At 42.3% G+C, this 14,059-nt stretch overlaps 1 protein-coding gene across 1 annotated transcript in view; it reads right to left on the bottom strand.

Moving 5' to 3' along the window:
* Window positions 1-12,383: 12,383 nt before the first annotated feature.
* LOC142406468 (sodium channel protein type 5 subunit alpha-like) overlaps window positions 12,384-14,059 on the bottom strand; it is a 36,296-nt gene continuing 34,620 nt past the window's right edge. The window contains exon 27 of the mRNA XM_075495415.1: window positions 12,384-13,582. Coding sequence (XP_075351530.1) covers window positions 12,384-13,582 — 1,199 coding nt within the window. The remainder of the gene's footprint in view (window positions 13,583-14,059) is intronic.

The following is a 14,059-nucleotide window of genomic DNA, read 5'->3' as shown; positions in this document are numbered from 1 at the left end:
GCCTACCTGTTTGCGAGCACAGTCTGCAAACGTCTCACCCCTCGCTTGCTTAGTCCCACTTCCAACTTGAAACTTCCGTCAGGTCCCACCACAGATTTCCCCCTCATCTTCCTTTCCCCAGCAAGCAGTTTTTAGACCAAACTATTGAGACTAAGTCAGAGCCTCTACAAGAGGACCCTCCAGCATAAATCACCTGTACCCCTAATGTAATAAACCAGCCTGCCACTCACAATAACAAGAAAGGGCAGGAGGAGGACAGCACTCAGCCAGGATCTGGCTGCTAATGCAACAGGCCCAGTTGCCTGCTGGGATAAACGGCAGTAAAGTCAGTGGGTCCTCCAAACATTCAAAAATTTGCCCTGTTAAAAATCAAGGAATCCTTTGAATCCTTCTGTTTTGCCTCTTTGGAGAAGATTTTAAACAAAGCTATAATCGCCCAAGGCTCTCAGCTTTTCATACTTCATCCTTAATGCAATATCCTACCTCTGACAAATGGAGCCTTTAAGAACTGTACTGCCCTTAACTGGAAGTCTAGCATTAGACCACATCAATGCGCACACTGAACAACCGCATTTTGCTTTCCAAGCTGACCCCCTCTGAGTGCAGGGTCAGACCCTTGCTGGATATTGAATGCTCTCCTCAGCATCAAGCGAAGTCCAATTTTACTTTTTTTCTGCCGAGTTTCTGAGTGCTCTCCCAGAGAGGGTTTTTTTTTTTATTTATTCTTTCATCAATTTTCAAGGATTGATTTGGGGGTGACTTTAAATGGGACAGGACTGGGGCTTCTGCCAGGTATTTTGAAAAGGATTGCTAGCTTCCACACAAACACAGCAACCCATGGACAACAACACAAAATCCTAACAATTGACTTTGGTCTCCATAAGAGTTCAATGGGTTCAAGAGTGGCCTCTCTTTGTGGGCATTCGGGTGTCTGACAGAAAGGATGGATGCTGGAGAAGCACTTTTCATATTTTGCTTTTTCTAATGGATTTTCACTTCTGCTTTTTCTGTAGTCATGTTCATATCAAGAGAGAAGGGAAAAACAACACAAAAACTGGTTTAAATGGATGGTTTGAAGTAAAGGAAAAGTTGAAGTATAAATATATGTGAAAGGCAGGTACCCACTTCTGAATTGAGTGACAGTTTACCCCATTTTTCTTACAAATGGGGTCACCACTCTATTATTTTTGTACAGCACACTGAGACCAGTAACTCACTCATGTCAGTCCCTCCCCAAGAACATCCCACCACTCTGCAGTCTCCATTCACACCCTAAGTTTTGTATCTGACACAAAAGACAAGCACAGCTATGAAACCCAGCCTGTACGATGGACCAAAACTATCCTTTATAAGCAAACAAAAGCAGTCACTTCTTCCAAAACAAACAAGCAGGATGAACTCTCCAAATCTACATGCTTTGAATGCCTGGCTCCAACAATATTCTCAGCAAGGACTTGTCTGAGAAATACAGCAAAAATACCTCTCTCAGCCCTATTATCTCATTAGATACAGAGGCCATGACTGGTTTAGGGCTGTAACGTAGCACAAGAAGCCCTGAGACTGAAACGAAGGAGGGTACTCACTAGACTAAGCAGATACGAGCTCACTGCAGAGTCCAAGACTTTCTCCCAAAATTGTGACTGTCCAGTCAACCTGTCAGAGGTTGGTGCTTTACAGTTATGAGGTTTGCACATTTTTTCCAATCTTGTAAGAGTTATAGTGGGATTCATGTGGGCTCCCATTAAGGTGTTTAAAAGTTACACAAGTCCAAATCTGAGTAAGTCATATGATGTCTCCCCTCCTAAGTGTCAGTGCAGAGATACATGTGGATTACCCATGCCTAGGTGGATGAGATCAACCAACCTCTGGAGATGCCTTTCTCCCCTGCACTGACTGTGTCATGAGCCTGGAGCTGAGGTTGTACTGTATTATTGATAAATTCTATTGGGTTTCCCTTGCCACGTAAAGCCAGTACATAAATATGCACCTCTTCCACGGGGTTCTTCCTGCCTACACTGACTTATCAGCAGTAAGATATAAAGTCATCCAGTTCCAGCCCTCCCACTTGCTTTCTATACCTTGAAGAAAGAAAGTCTGCCAGAAATCTCAGTGTTATTTTTATTGAATTGGGATTTATTTCAGATAAGTGTGTGTGTATTTTTATATATATATTGGGGGGTTTCATTGGCTTTTTGGTTTTTTTTCTTCACTTCAACAAACCCTTACACTGACAATTTCTTCAGTAGAGGTGCTAAGGAGACCAGTTCTCCTGGAACTGGTAAGTCCTTCCCATAATCATAACCAGAAGACCTCACTTATAAAATAGCCACTGCCTGAACAGTGCCCGCTTCCTAAAGCTTTTTCTGTCATTTTGCTGTCTGTAAGAGCCACCATACTTCAGATTTTTCTCAGCTTGAGAGAAAGGTGGAGACAACGTCCTCCTGAGCAAAGAGCAATGCCTGAAGGTATACTCTAGAAAGACACCACAGGAGCAGGGATGGTGCCCAGAGGTGTTGTTTGGAGGAGATGTTGGGCTGACGTCAGCTAATGGGCTGCTAAGGCTTGTGCAAAAAAATGAAAAATGGCTTTTTAAGGAAGTTTGCAGAATTTAAGTAATAGAGGATACAATAGGATTTGCTAAAAGGCTTAGTAATGCACATAAGACTGGCTCAGAACACAGTTTAATCAAAATGGGAAAAAGAAATTCTGGATTGTTTCTAATGTATCAATTTCATATTAGCTTGTCTCATGACTGACAAAAAATAAAAATAAAAAAAAAAAAAACAAAAAACCCAACAAACCCCCAAATCCCAAACCCCCATAACTTCGGTTTAGTTCATGATGATTTTAGCAGACCCCATTGCTCAGCTGGTATAAATGGGCTCAACACCATCAATCAAATTATACCAGCTGAGGGCCTAACTCAGGAATTGCTTAAAGAACTGAAAAGTGGGTAAAAGTTTCTAGACAAATTAAAAATGGTTTAACAGCTGAAGTTAACTTATTTCTGGGTGACGGTGGGTTTCACTACAATTTTTCTTGCTGCTGTGCTGTAGCCTCAATGGAAGAGGGAACTAATTGCCATATAAACCTGAACATTTGCCAGCTGCCTTTTCCCTGAAAAAACTCACTCAAAAATAAGTCTCCAAAAACTTCAGGGAAGAACGGGGAGGGGGGTGGGGGAATTCTGGAAAGAAAGTATTGAAATTGAGTAAGATCTTTGGCCTCAGATAAGTGTGGTGGATAAATTAAAGTTGTATTTTGCACCTGCTACACATAACGCAGATGGGAATGGGTGCTGAGCAGCCAGGAGGGGCTATTTGCAGTGTCCCTGCCATCCCACCAGCATCAATGGAGCAGCCTATATGTTTAGGTCTACATGGTTTACATCAAGCATCCTGCTCCCTGCCTCGAGAATCTGACAAATGCACTTGCAGAAGATTTGTCTGCATATAAGCCCAAGTGCATATAAGCCCCAGTATGGTCAAAGCTGGTGAGAAGAGCAGTGTGAAGAAAATAGGGACATCCTCACCCCCACCAGCCACGCCGGCTTCCAGCACTGCTTGCTGATGCATTTTGCAGCAGGGCCCAAAATAGCTCTTTTTGGTGGTTGTTGTAGTTTCAGTCATCTTCCCAATTTGTAGCATGGGCATATCCAGTCCTGCACAGGGCTCTTTCATAGGATTTGGTTTTACCTGTGTAGACATCTTTAGCCCAGGAGCGAGCCACGTTTTTCAAGAGCATAATAGCGGTCACTCTTACCTGTGATTGGCAAACGTGGTTGTATGAAAGGGAGAGTTTTGGCATCCTCCACTTTAGTTAAACATTTTGATCCTGCAATCAATGCCACCAAACACAGTGTACAATATGTGATACCTGATCCAGTGAAACATTGAAACTGTCAATGGCTTACAGCATACGTAGGGAGTAACAGTCCCCCACCCTGCAGCTGGGCATCAATGGAAACGCCATCATTGCATTACACATGTCTCAGCACCATTTCCTGAATCCAACTATCTGACAAGGTCATTTCTCTCCTCTGCCATTCCCGAGATATCTGTGGCAGAGAATTGCTCCTGTGTTGAACCCTATGATGTAATATTGCATCAGACTCTGGGTTCTCATTTCAGAATAAAGCTGCAATTCACACTGTGAACAGAAGCTTGAAAATATGACTTGAACCTCATGGGGGTAAAAGATCTGCCAAAAACATGAGCCTGAGGTGTGAACTGCATCGTGCATGTTACCGAGAGATGAACTCCAGACCTCGCTGCCCCAGGGACTCTCACAGCCAGCAATGGGTTTAGCCATCGAGAAGTGCCAAACCAGAACAAGGGAACAGATCTATTTGAGAGGTCTTCCTCATTTTTTTTTTTTGGGGGGTGGTGGTGTAGAAGTTGTGCAAGAAGATGTTTGAAGATCACCAAGTAGAATGATCTAAAACTTCACTAAACAAGTGCTCCCTTTGTCCAGAAAGATGTTTCCTTTTAAGATTAAACATTGATTTGAGGGGAGAAAACATGAAGCAAGCCAAACATTTCCAGGTTACTAATCTTATGAAGAGATATACTGACTGAATTTTCTCCTTTTAGACACATGAAAACATATATTATTTTGGTAAGCAAGCCCAGCTGCCTCTCCTCAACATACTGCCAGACATCCATTTTCTGGGCTAGCTGAGACTCAGCCTGACCCCTCTCATGGCACAGGGTCATCTCCTCCCACCAGGGAGTTTGACACCAGAATAAAACATCAAGGTACTCCATGGCTCACCTCCTTGAGATCCTCCTACCCACAGGAGCTCATAGCTTACCCCAAATTATCCAGTCCCATTAAATCCATCCAAGTCTTCCTCCAGCTGCTAGTCCTCACATCACTTCTTCTCCCACCAAAACAGCACCCAGCTCTCCCACACCTTAACTTGGTAGAGCTGAGACACCCTGTCCCCAGGCATCCACCTCTGCCCTAAGCAATCGCCTCCTCCCTTATGTATTTTTTTTTTTTCCTGATCTTTTATATCTTGCAGCTGGCTTCTGATGGCTCAATGGGTTAACCCTTTCCCTGCTACATCCAATAAAGCTCCTGACAGTTAGTTCCTGCTCTTCAGCTCCCAGGAGAGGGAAAATTGGTTGCATGCTATCAGGGCTACAATGATCATGACAGGCAGCAGCTATGGCATTTGTGGGTCAGATATAGGAAGATGCTGAAAAGCGCCAAAAGATTGTTTGATTGATGAGATAAATGCCTGTGTCAGAGGCTTTAAGAGGTCATTCCACTCACATTAAGATAATAAATAGAGAGGTGATAGTGAATAAGAGCCTTCATTGAATGAAAATAGCAAGTACTAAAGAATTTTTTAATGTAGCATTAAAGGTATATCAAGAACCAATGGCTTGAAGCTGGAGCCAAGCTAATTTAAATGAAAAGGTAGGCTTGTGATTTTAAGTGTAAGGCTAGTTAACCGTGAAACAGATTACCAGGGAGCAGACATTCTCCTTGATGTCTTCAGGTCAAGAGCTGTAACCCCAGCTGGACAACTTCTTTTAGTTAAATGCAGCCCAACACTCACCTGCAAGATATTTGGCAGCCTTTAAACCTGTGTTTCCAGTTCCTTTCAGTAGAGATGTGACATATTTCTATCATAGTGACTTGCACTAAGGTCACGCAGTTGGTTTGTGCTCATGCTATCCAAAAGCAGACCCTCTGGATCTGCTTTTTGTATCAGCTTGCAGAAACCCTAGTTCAGCACCTGTCCAACAAGCTTCTGCACCTATTCGCCTGCAATTATATTAACACTTGTCCTGCACATGGCTTGTGAGCATGCCAGCCTGCTCGGCTACACCCTATACCCTCCTGCAAAAGTTACTTTGCACTTGTTGCAGGAAAAGCTCTTTCCACCTTCTGGTGTTGCTGTCCCAACGCATATGAGGTCTCAGTTAGGGACCATTTCAGGTGACTGGATGGGATAAGCGAACACATTTTGGATGACTGGATCTTGCTGTTCTGGAACAACTTGTGCTTTGAGATCAACAGGGTATGGATGACAAATGTTCTAGGTGCATTGTCCAGCTTTCTTCTGTGCCAGATGTCTGGCCCATAGCCATGGGATCATGGAATCATGGAAAGCTTCCACAGGGAAAACTGACCACGGGGAAACTGCACCCCTCCTATACACCTGGGAGGAAGGGTGGTTGATGCAGGTTGTATTCAAAATAGGCATTGCTCAGTGATCTAGTTTAACCTTCACTGACTTTTATTCCCCTCTTGGGAACAGTCACATCTCTCCTCCCGACTTCCGCTTTGCGGGATTAAACAAGCTAGGATTCCAGGCTTCTTTCTAAAGCCTTTCTAATCCCCTGTCTATTGTAGAAGTCCTTTAATTCTTGTTTGATTTGTATGAATCTTTCTTGAGCATCATTCACCAATGCATGCACAGCTGCAGATGCGACCTCACCTGTCCCTTGCATTGCATTAACACATCCTGCACTCCACGGACTGTGTCTCAGCTGGTAGATCTTCACTCACGTTTCGCTGTTTCATGATTACATCACGTTACGCATCACAACCATTCTGTTTCAGTAATTTATCCAGGCCTTTGCAGTGCTCTGCTGTTTCTACCACCTGGTAGCAAATGTCCCCATTTGGCCCCCAGCAGAGATCTTCATGCTCTGAACTATTGCATTTTGTTTATCAGAACACCAGCGGATAAGATCTACCACATCCTTCTTTCTTAGCAAAGAGATTTCAAACCTATTTTATTCAGTTTTCCACTTTCTTCCTAGTCTTTCATTATGTCCACTTCAAAATGTGTTCCACAGCCCTGGAACACACGCAGTTCAGATTAGCAAGTCTCTGATTGCTTGAATTGCTTCTAACCTCCTTTTCAAATACAAGTATTACATTTGGGTTGGGTTTTGTGGATTTTTTCTTCCATTCTGCTACCTTTCCTGATTCAACAGATTCTCACAAAATCCTTACTGACAGATTTGCAGTTTCATGTGCCAGTTCTCAACACTATTTTTGAATAAGGGTTACTCTGGCCCCTGACTCCATTGCTTGTAGTTCCTTTCTGTGTTCATCCTTGGATGTACTCACATTTCCATTCAAGCATTTCTTGTTAGCCAAGGAAAATATAATCCCATATTGAATATCATCTTCACTGAAAGTGAGGGAGAATATTTACCTGGTCTTTATCATATACGTATATAGATAGATTATCTTTACCATAAAGCTGTCCACCTCATCCCTGACCCATTTTAAGCCAATCCTACATCTTCTTTATTTTTTCTTCTTCTTTCTTATATAGCCAATGAGTTATTTATTATTGTTTCAGATTCCTATTCATGGTCTAATTCTCTTTTACACTGGAAATTCTCGCTCATGTCATTTTCAGACCTTTAAACTGTAGCTTTCTTTTAGCACAACCCTTTGTCTCACTCCCTCTAAGCTCTCTGCTCGCTGCTAATACTCCTTTTTAAGGCAGTTATTCATCTGTTTAGGTTTCAATCTCTATAGTTGGATAGAGGTCCCAACTTTTTTTGCACTTTGAGTATGTCATTTTGATCTAAAACCACTAGGAGGAAGCATTCAACAAGTTTCACTGTCCTGTTGCAGATCCCAGTCTTAATTTTACGAAATTCAGAGAGTTTTGAGCAGGAACCAAGGGGCCCGCTGGGTCACAGATCCCCTTGAAAGTGCCATGGCACATAATCCCTTCAAGAAATGTATAACTATTCACCTTTTGGTCAGACTGGCTCCTCTGCTCCTGCTGCAAAGCAGTTTCACGACTCCATCCTCTGAAGGACAGAAGCCACTTCTAATTTCCAGGGTAATATTTTTCCTGACTATTCTATTTGTCCTTTAAACGTTTTTCTCCCTCGCTCATATTTTCCCACCTGCTTTATTTACTGAGAGTTATGATGTATTCTCTCAGCTGTTATTTCTAGGCTGAAAAAACTAAACTTGAATCTCTTTTCATAACATAGTTTGTTATTCATTCTACTATTGCTTCTCTGCACTTGATCCAGTTTTAATTCACAGCTGTTGAATTGCAAAGGTATCTGGCAAATGGGAGGAAAAAACTTCTCTTTTCTTTAAAGTGCAATAGGAGTTTCATGCCATGCAGCTCCATTGATTTGCCCAAGAGCTGAGAAAAACTGAACTAAATTATCAGTATGGTCCCATTAGTAATGATTGTCTCAATGGTAAAGTCAGTCTAGCTTATGCTACAGGTCCAGATTTTTGCTGAAGAAAATAGCTTTTTATTGGTTAGTTCCACATAGTCCTTTTTTCCCCCTCCTTTAACTCTTGACTGGAGTGCAAATATTCAAGACCTTTCTGTTACTTTGATTTCCTGTGAAAAATATGTGTGCTTTAGGTAGTGAAATCAAGCCCACTACAGAGAGGTACAGTTGTTCTGGTATTCTCATGTCCTTCATTGCTATATTTGTTGTGCTACATCACTATCAAAGGAATAAACAAAAACATCATGTTATTGAGCTGGTGTTTCTCATGGGCTGTCAAAGTGAAGAGCTCTCAGCCCTCACGTTTGTGTTGTCTCTATTAATAACCTCTTTAAAAATGCAATAATTTGGGGTAGTATTTGTAAATGATACATAGATTATGGAAGAGGTAACTGTTGAAGAGACCAGGCTGTTAATGCAATGTTCTCAGAATAGTGGCTAAAAAGAGGGCAAGCACATAAAACGTTGTTCAGTATGACCAAAAAGGATGGCAATCCATCTGGCAGACATCACAAGAAACTAGGATTTTAGTATGGACATCAGTAGGATCCAAAATTAAAAGGGTTCAGAGGAGAACCAGAAGGATTAAAGAATACAGCAAGGGGCTTGCCTTCCCCAAAATTATATCACCTTTACTCAGAAGGATTTCTGCAGAAAGTAAAGTTCACCCTAGGAGGTACTTGTCATTTCTTGCACCAATAAACAATTCACTTTTTTATTGTGAGTACCAAATGGTCTTTTGCATACGATCACCTACACAGTGGAGCTCTAACTCAGCTTCAGGATGGCCTTCCCAGACAGACGGACTTCAGTGAGGTTTGTATGTAGCTGACTGTCAACAAACTATTCTTACAATCAGAAATACCCCTTCCTGGCACACAAACTGGCAAAGATGAGTTGCACTACCTTTGGGTATGGATGTGTTTAAACACATAATCTCCTGAGAGGATGTGATGTCAGGATTGTTCAGTGCACATCCAGATCTACGAGAATGGTACGTGTGGCTCATTACTGCTTCTCGATGGACCCTGCACATCATGGGAAGCAGCCATCAAACGGGCTGGAGTTGGGAAACACCATCTCACGAGTGCCGTGTAGTCAACTCCTGAACTGTGGTGGCTCACAAACTGGGTAAGTGTGTTAAAAATCATTTTAGCCAACTAAACCTATTTAATTTTATTAATTATTTTGTAATTGTTAGTTTTATTTTTTATTGTGAAGGAATAGAGTCCCTTGGGTTCCAGTGGCACAGAGCTGTTGAATTCTCTGGTATAACGCAGATTCACTGTGCACCTATCTTAAAATCTGAGGGACTATTAGTCAAAACTAATTAAAGATGCTATGGTGCCAGGAATGGCTAGGAGAAGCTAAGGGAATACCACAGAGGAAATTAAAAGGTACTATAAATATTATTTATTTGCAGTCAGTGTTCAGACAGTATTAACTGCAAACAGAGTCTCATTATTAGGTGTAATTTACCATTCATAGTAAAAGAGAATTTCTGTCCAAAAAGCTCACAATCTGAAGAGGTGAAAAAGACAGGAGAAGAAGAAAGCGACACAAGACAGGACGTATAACTGCCACCGTAAAGAAGGGGTGTTGAAGAGAGTAGGCAACTTGCTGCAGGTTGCAAGCAAAGTGTACAGCAGGTCCCGCTCAGTCTCAAAACCCGGTTTCCTTTCTGGCTGCAATCAATGTGGAGGGAAAAGCTCACCCGAGCCTTGCCAGAACCTGCCAAACCCAACAGTCACTACACAGCTACAACCTTGTGACCAAGAAAAACAAAAAGCATCTTACACTAGCTTGTGTGTAACGTGTTTGAAGCTTAAATAAGAAATTAAAATGTCAAGGGTAATTTGTGACCATGTCTAGTGCATGACAAAGGATAATACAACAGTCATTAGACAGCAAAGTGCATCAGCTGGAAGTATCTCCAAAGTACATGTACAAAGGACAAAAGACTGAGTACTGTTTGGGCCTGTGTTTTTCTGAGAAGCCCAGGTTAGTAAGGACATGAAGAAACATAAAGGACTTTATAAGGAAAATGCAGTGAGGATCATGAGACCATGGGCACACGTCGTTTCAGGAGAAGTACAATTTAGGATTACATCCTTAGTCTTATGTTAACCCCAGACCCAAGTGCTTGTGACGGTCTGCTTCCCCCACCCCTGACCTTTATCTCCTGCAATCCTGCCCAGGTGATAACCACCAGTGGTGATTGCAATGGATGCATCTGGTCACGGTGGCTGCATCTGGCTCAAAGTGGATTCAGGAGACAGATAACAACACAATAGTCTAGGGCTATTGTGCAATGCGCCCACTGAAGAAACTAAAATCTGTGGCCGGCATGCAAATATGACTATGGGTCAATCATCTTATCCCCCATAAACAGCGAGCAGCCCAAGAGCCCTTTGAGCTCTCCTGCACGGCAGCGGGCTGCACGCCAGGATCTCCCCTTGAGCAGGGACACCTCTCAAGGTTACTCCTCGAGGGTGAGAGATTCCTTGCCGCAACAGATCCTCGGTAAGTGACTAGTAGCATGCTAAACTTTGAAATCTTAGCTAAGTGATATAAAGGATTGATTGCACACATATAATCCTTTAGACATAAACCGTTGACCAAGTCTGGGACTAGGACTGGATCCAGCCGCACCCAGACTCCTCTCTGAGAAGGAGTTTAGAAAGCAAGGGGATCCTTTTCCGAACCTCATGACTCAACGGGAGGGTCTCCCTGACAGTTTTGTCTGACCCTGTCCTCTATGCAGTAAATGAGCAAGTGTACCTCACCATCGAATCTTGTTAAAACACTGTCACATTGAACTTTGTTAACTCCCTATTCTATGTCAATAACCTATATTTTTACTTCTCTCTTATGAGTGAAGTGCACGCTCACTCCATCCGCAACAGCGCTTCAACCCAGATTTCCTAGTTGTCCACATTACTCGTACTTTGGTTTCTTCTAATCTTTGCAGGAGAGAGAAAACTGGTCCTCCCATCAGAGAAGCACAGGCAGAAGGGAAAAAGGCTCCTATTACCAATGGAACACATCTGCCTTAGGTCAAGGCCTCATTCCATGGCCATGGATGACGCTTACCACCACGACCAAGGGCAGCTCAGACTGGGCCCATGTGGCGCTCCCCAGCCTGGGTTTCTGATGTCTAAGGGAGTGGTTGAAGTCATGCTGCCAATTTCCCCCCAGTGGAAATGCTTCTTTGTGTCTCTCTTCTCTACCACATTGGCAGGAATGAACTTGAGCATGAAACTTAACCATTCTGTGAAGTTTAAAGAAAGTATGTAATAAACACAATTTGTTATGGAATGACTGACAGACACACAGCACGGCTGCCTTCACCTCACTGCCAGAGGAAACCAGGTTAAAAAAAAATAATAATCCTCACAGACAAAATATAAAGCAAGGTCTTACTCAGCTCAGTACAACTTCTGTAATACTAAGAGTTGTTTTTATTATTTCATTAAGCTGCAGTAACACAACTACAACAGCATACATGCCATGACTTATTCTGTAAATTGATCATATTGGAAGAAGTCCACTACACTGTGGCATATCTGTGGATCATGCAGTGGCTATGTTTGTAGTACATCCATCCCCAAACATTAAAGAAAAAAAAAAATCAGCAGCCATTTGCTTAACAGGTTTATAATGAGAGTATCGATTAGGAGCGGACTAAGGGTAAATTTTAGCTCCTTTCCCTTCGGCAATTTATCTTAACACTGACATTCTTTTTCTGTTCTCCAGTAGATCTGTTGGTGCTTGGGTTTTTCTCTGCTTCTTGCACCGGGGTTAATGTCAGCAGACGTTACCTATCACCGCTGTGGATATGCCACAGCACTCAGGTACTGTGGGACCTGCTTTGCAGTGGGGTGCCGTTGATCAAACAGATCCAGAACTTTTCACAGCTTTTGTCCCTGCACGTGTAAATATTGAACAAAGCTGAACGTAGCAGAGTCAAAGGCTACGATTTAGCAGCTACCACAGTTAAGTGATCATACCCAGCCATGGTTAACTGATCATGATCAACAGACTTTGTTTAATAGGGAGGCTGCCTCAGCTGACATGTATTTACAATATCAGCTTCTGTAAACATTTTAAAATATTCTTAACAACACTGTCACTGATGAACTATTTAATGTCTGAAGATTGCTGATTACCTGTAATTTCTCCATTCTCAAACTGGAGATTGCCACTACTGGCTCTCGTGATGCTGCCATATGATGGAGGAAAGGATGCTGAGGACAAAGTTTCAGACTTGTCAGGACTCCTACCATAGTTTTCACCCATCATAGATGCAATAAGTCCTTCTTTTTCTGGAGCAGCACCTCCAAGAGCGTCACTGCTGCAAGTTCTGTGATGGTACAGGTAAGAAGCCTGCTTTATGGAGCGCAGGAGCAAATGACTCCTGTAGGCACGCTGGATGACAGTGGCAGAAGCTTCCTCTAGTCTGTGTCTGAGAGTAGTGGAGATTGGCTCGTAGGAAGTTTTGGATGGATTGGCAGCCATGAACTTCTCTTCCATTTGTACTTTAAGAGTATCCAGCTCCCCAGAATCTCCTAACACCCTTTTGGTAAAAGCAAACAAGATATCCAAGCAGTGGATCCTATCTCCACTGACCATAGGCAGGTCCATTGCTATGAGTTCAACTTTGTTTGGTTTTGGTACACGTAAAGGTTCAGCCAGAGCATCTGCAAAGTCTGAAAGTGCAGAAAAACTTATAAACTGAGTTGCCTCAGGATCAAACTTCTCCCAGATTTCATAAAAGATGTCAAAGTCATCTTCCCCTAAAGGCTCTGTACTTTCCTCAGTAGCAGCATTGAAGTTCTCCAGAATAACAGCTATATACATGTTTACAACAATGAGAAATGATATAATGATGTAACTTACAAAATAAATAATACCTATGGCAGGTTTACCACATTCACCTATAATACCATTTATGTTTGGATCACAGTATGGTGGCCCAGTGTTTAAAATAGGACTGAGAAGACCATCCCAGCCAGCTGATGTGGTGATTTGGAAGAGACAGAGCATGCTGTTAGCAAAGGTTTGGAAGTTGAACATATCGTCAATGCCATCTTCCATCTTCACATAGGCAAAGTTAGCCATGCCAAAAATAGCATAAATGAACATGACCAGAAAAAGCAAGAGGCCAATGTTAAAAAGAGCAGGTAAGGACATCATTAAGGCAAAAAGCAGAGTTCGAATTCCTTTGGCAGCCCGGATGAGTCTCAGTATTCGTCCAACCCGAGCCAAGCGAATGACCCTGAAGAGCGTAGGTGGTAAGAAATGTTCAAATGCTTTACTGATGCCGGAGAGCAGTAAGGCTAAAATGGAAAGGATAACAACTGGTTAGAATATCACATTTCCGCCTAACTAGTAAGTAGGGTGAAATTATAATGTCTGTACAGTTGAAAAAGATCTGATGTGTGTGTGCTAAGACCCTAGCAGAACAACCTTTAATAGAAGTTAGAGTTGAAAAAATAGCTGTAGAAGTCAGCAATTATGAACTACATTCTTCAGCCACCAGAAGACAGTACCCGTTGCACTAAGGATGGCAAGCACTTTTCTATGCATAACTTCAAATATCCATATCAATCGACACTCGCTGACTGATGGTTTTCTTTGAAACTGGTTGCATGAATACTTCTGCAGGTGCAGGTTATGTATTTACTTTCTAAACTTTACTTCAAATACTGACACTACAAAGCTAAACTAAGAAAACAAGATATAATAACAATGTCATGGTCATAATTTAGATAATATAGTCAAGATATGTATATCAAGCAAAGCCAGTGATGAAC

This window comes from Mycteria americana, chromosome 2 (genome assembly GCF_035582795.1).
Source record: "Mycteria americana isolate JAX WOST 10 ecotype Jacksonville Zoo and Gardens chromosome 2, USCA_MyAme_1.0, whole genome shotgun sequence".
Taxonomy (NCBI): Eukaryota; Metazoa; Chordata; class Aves; order Ciconiiformes; family Ciconiidae; genus Mycteria; species Mycteria americana.
Note: the sequence above shows the minus strand (reverse complement) of the source record. Positions and strands in the feature narration are given on the sequence as shown.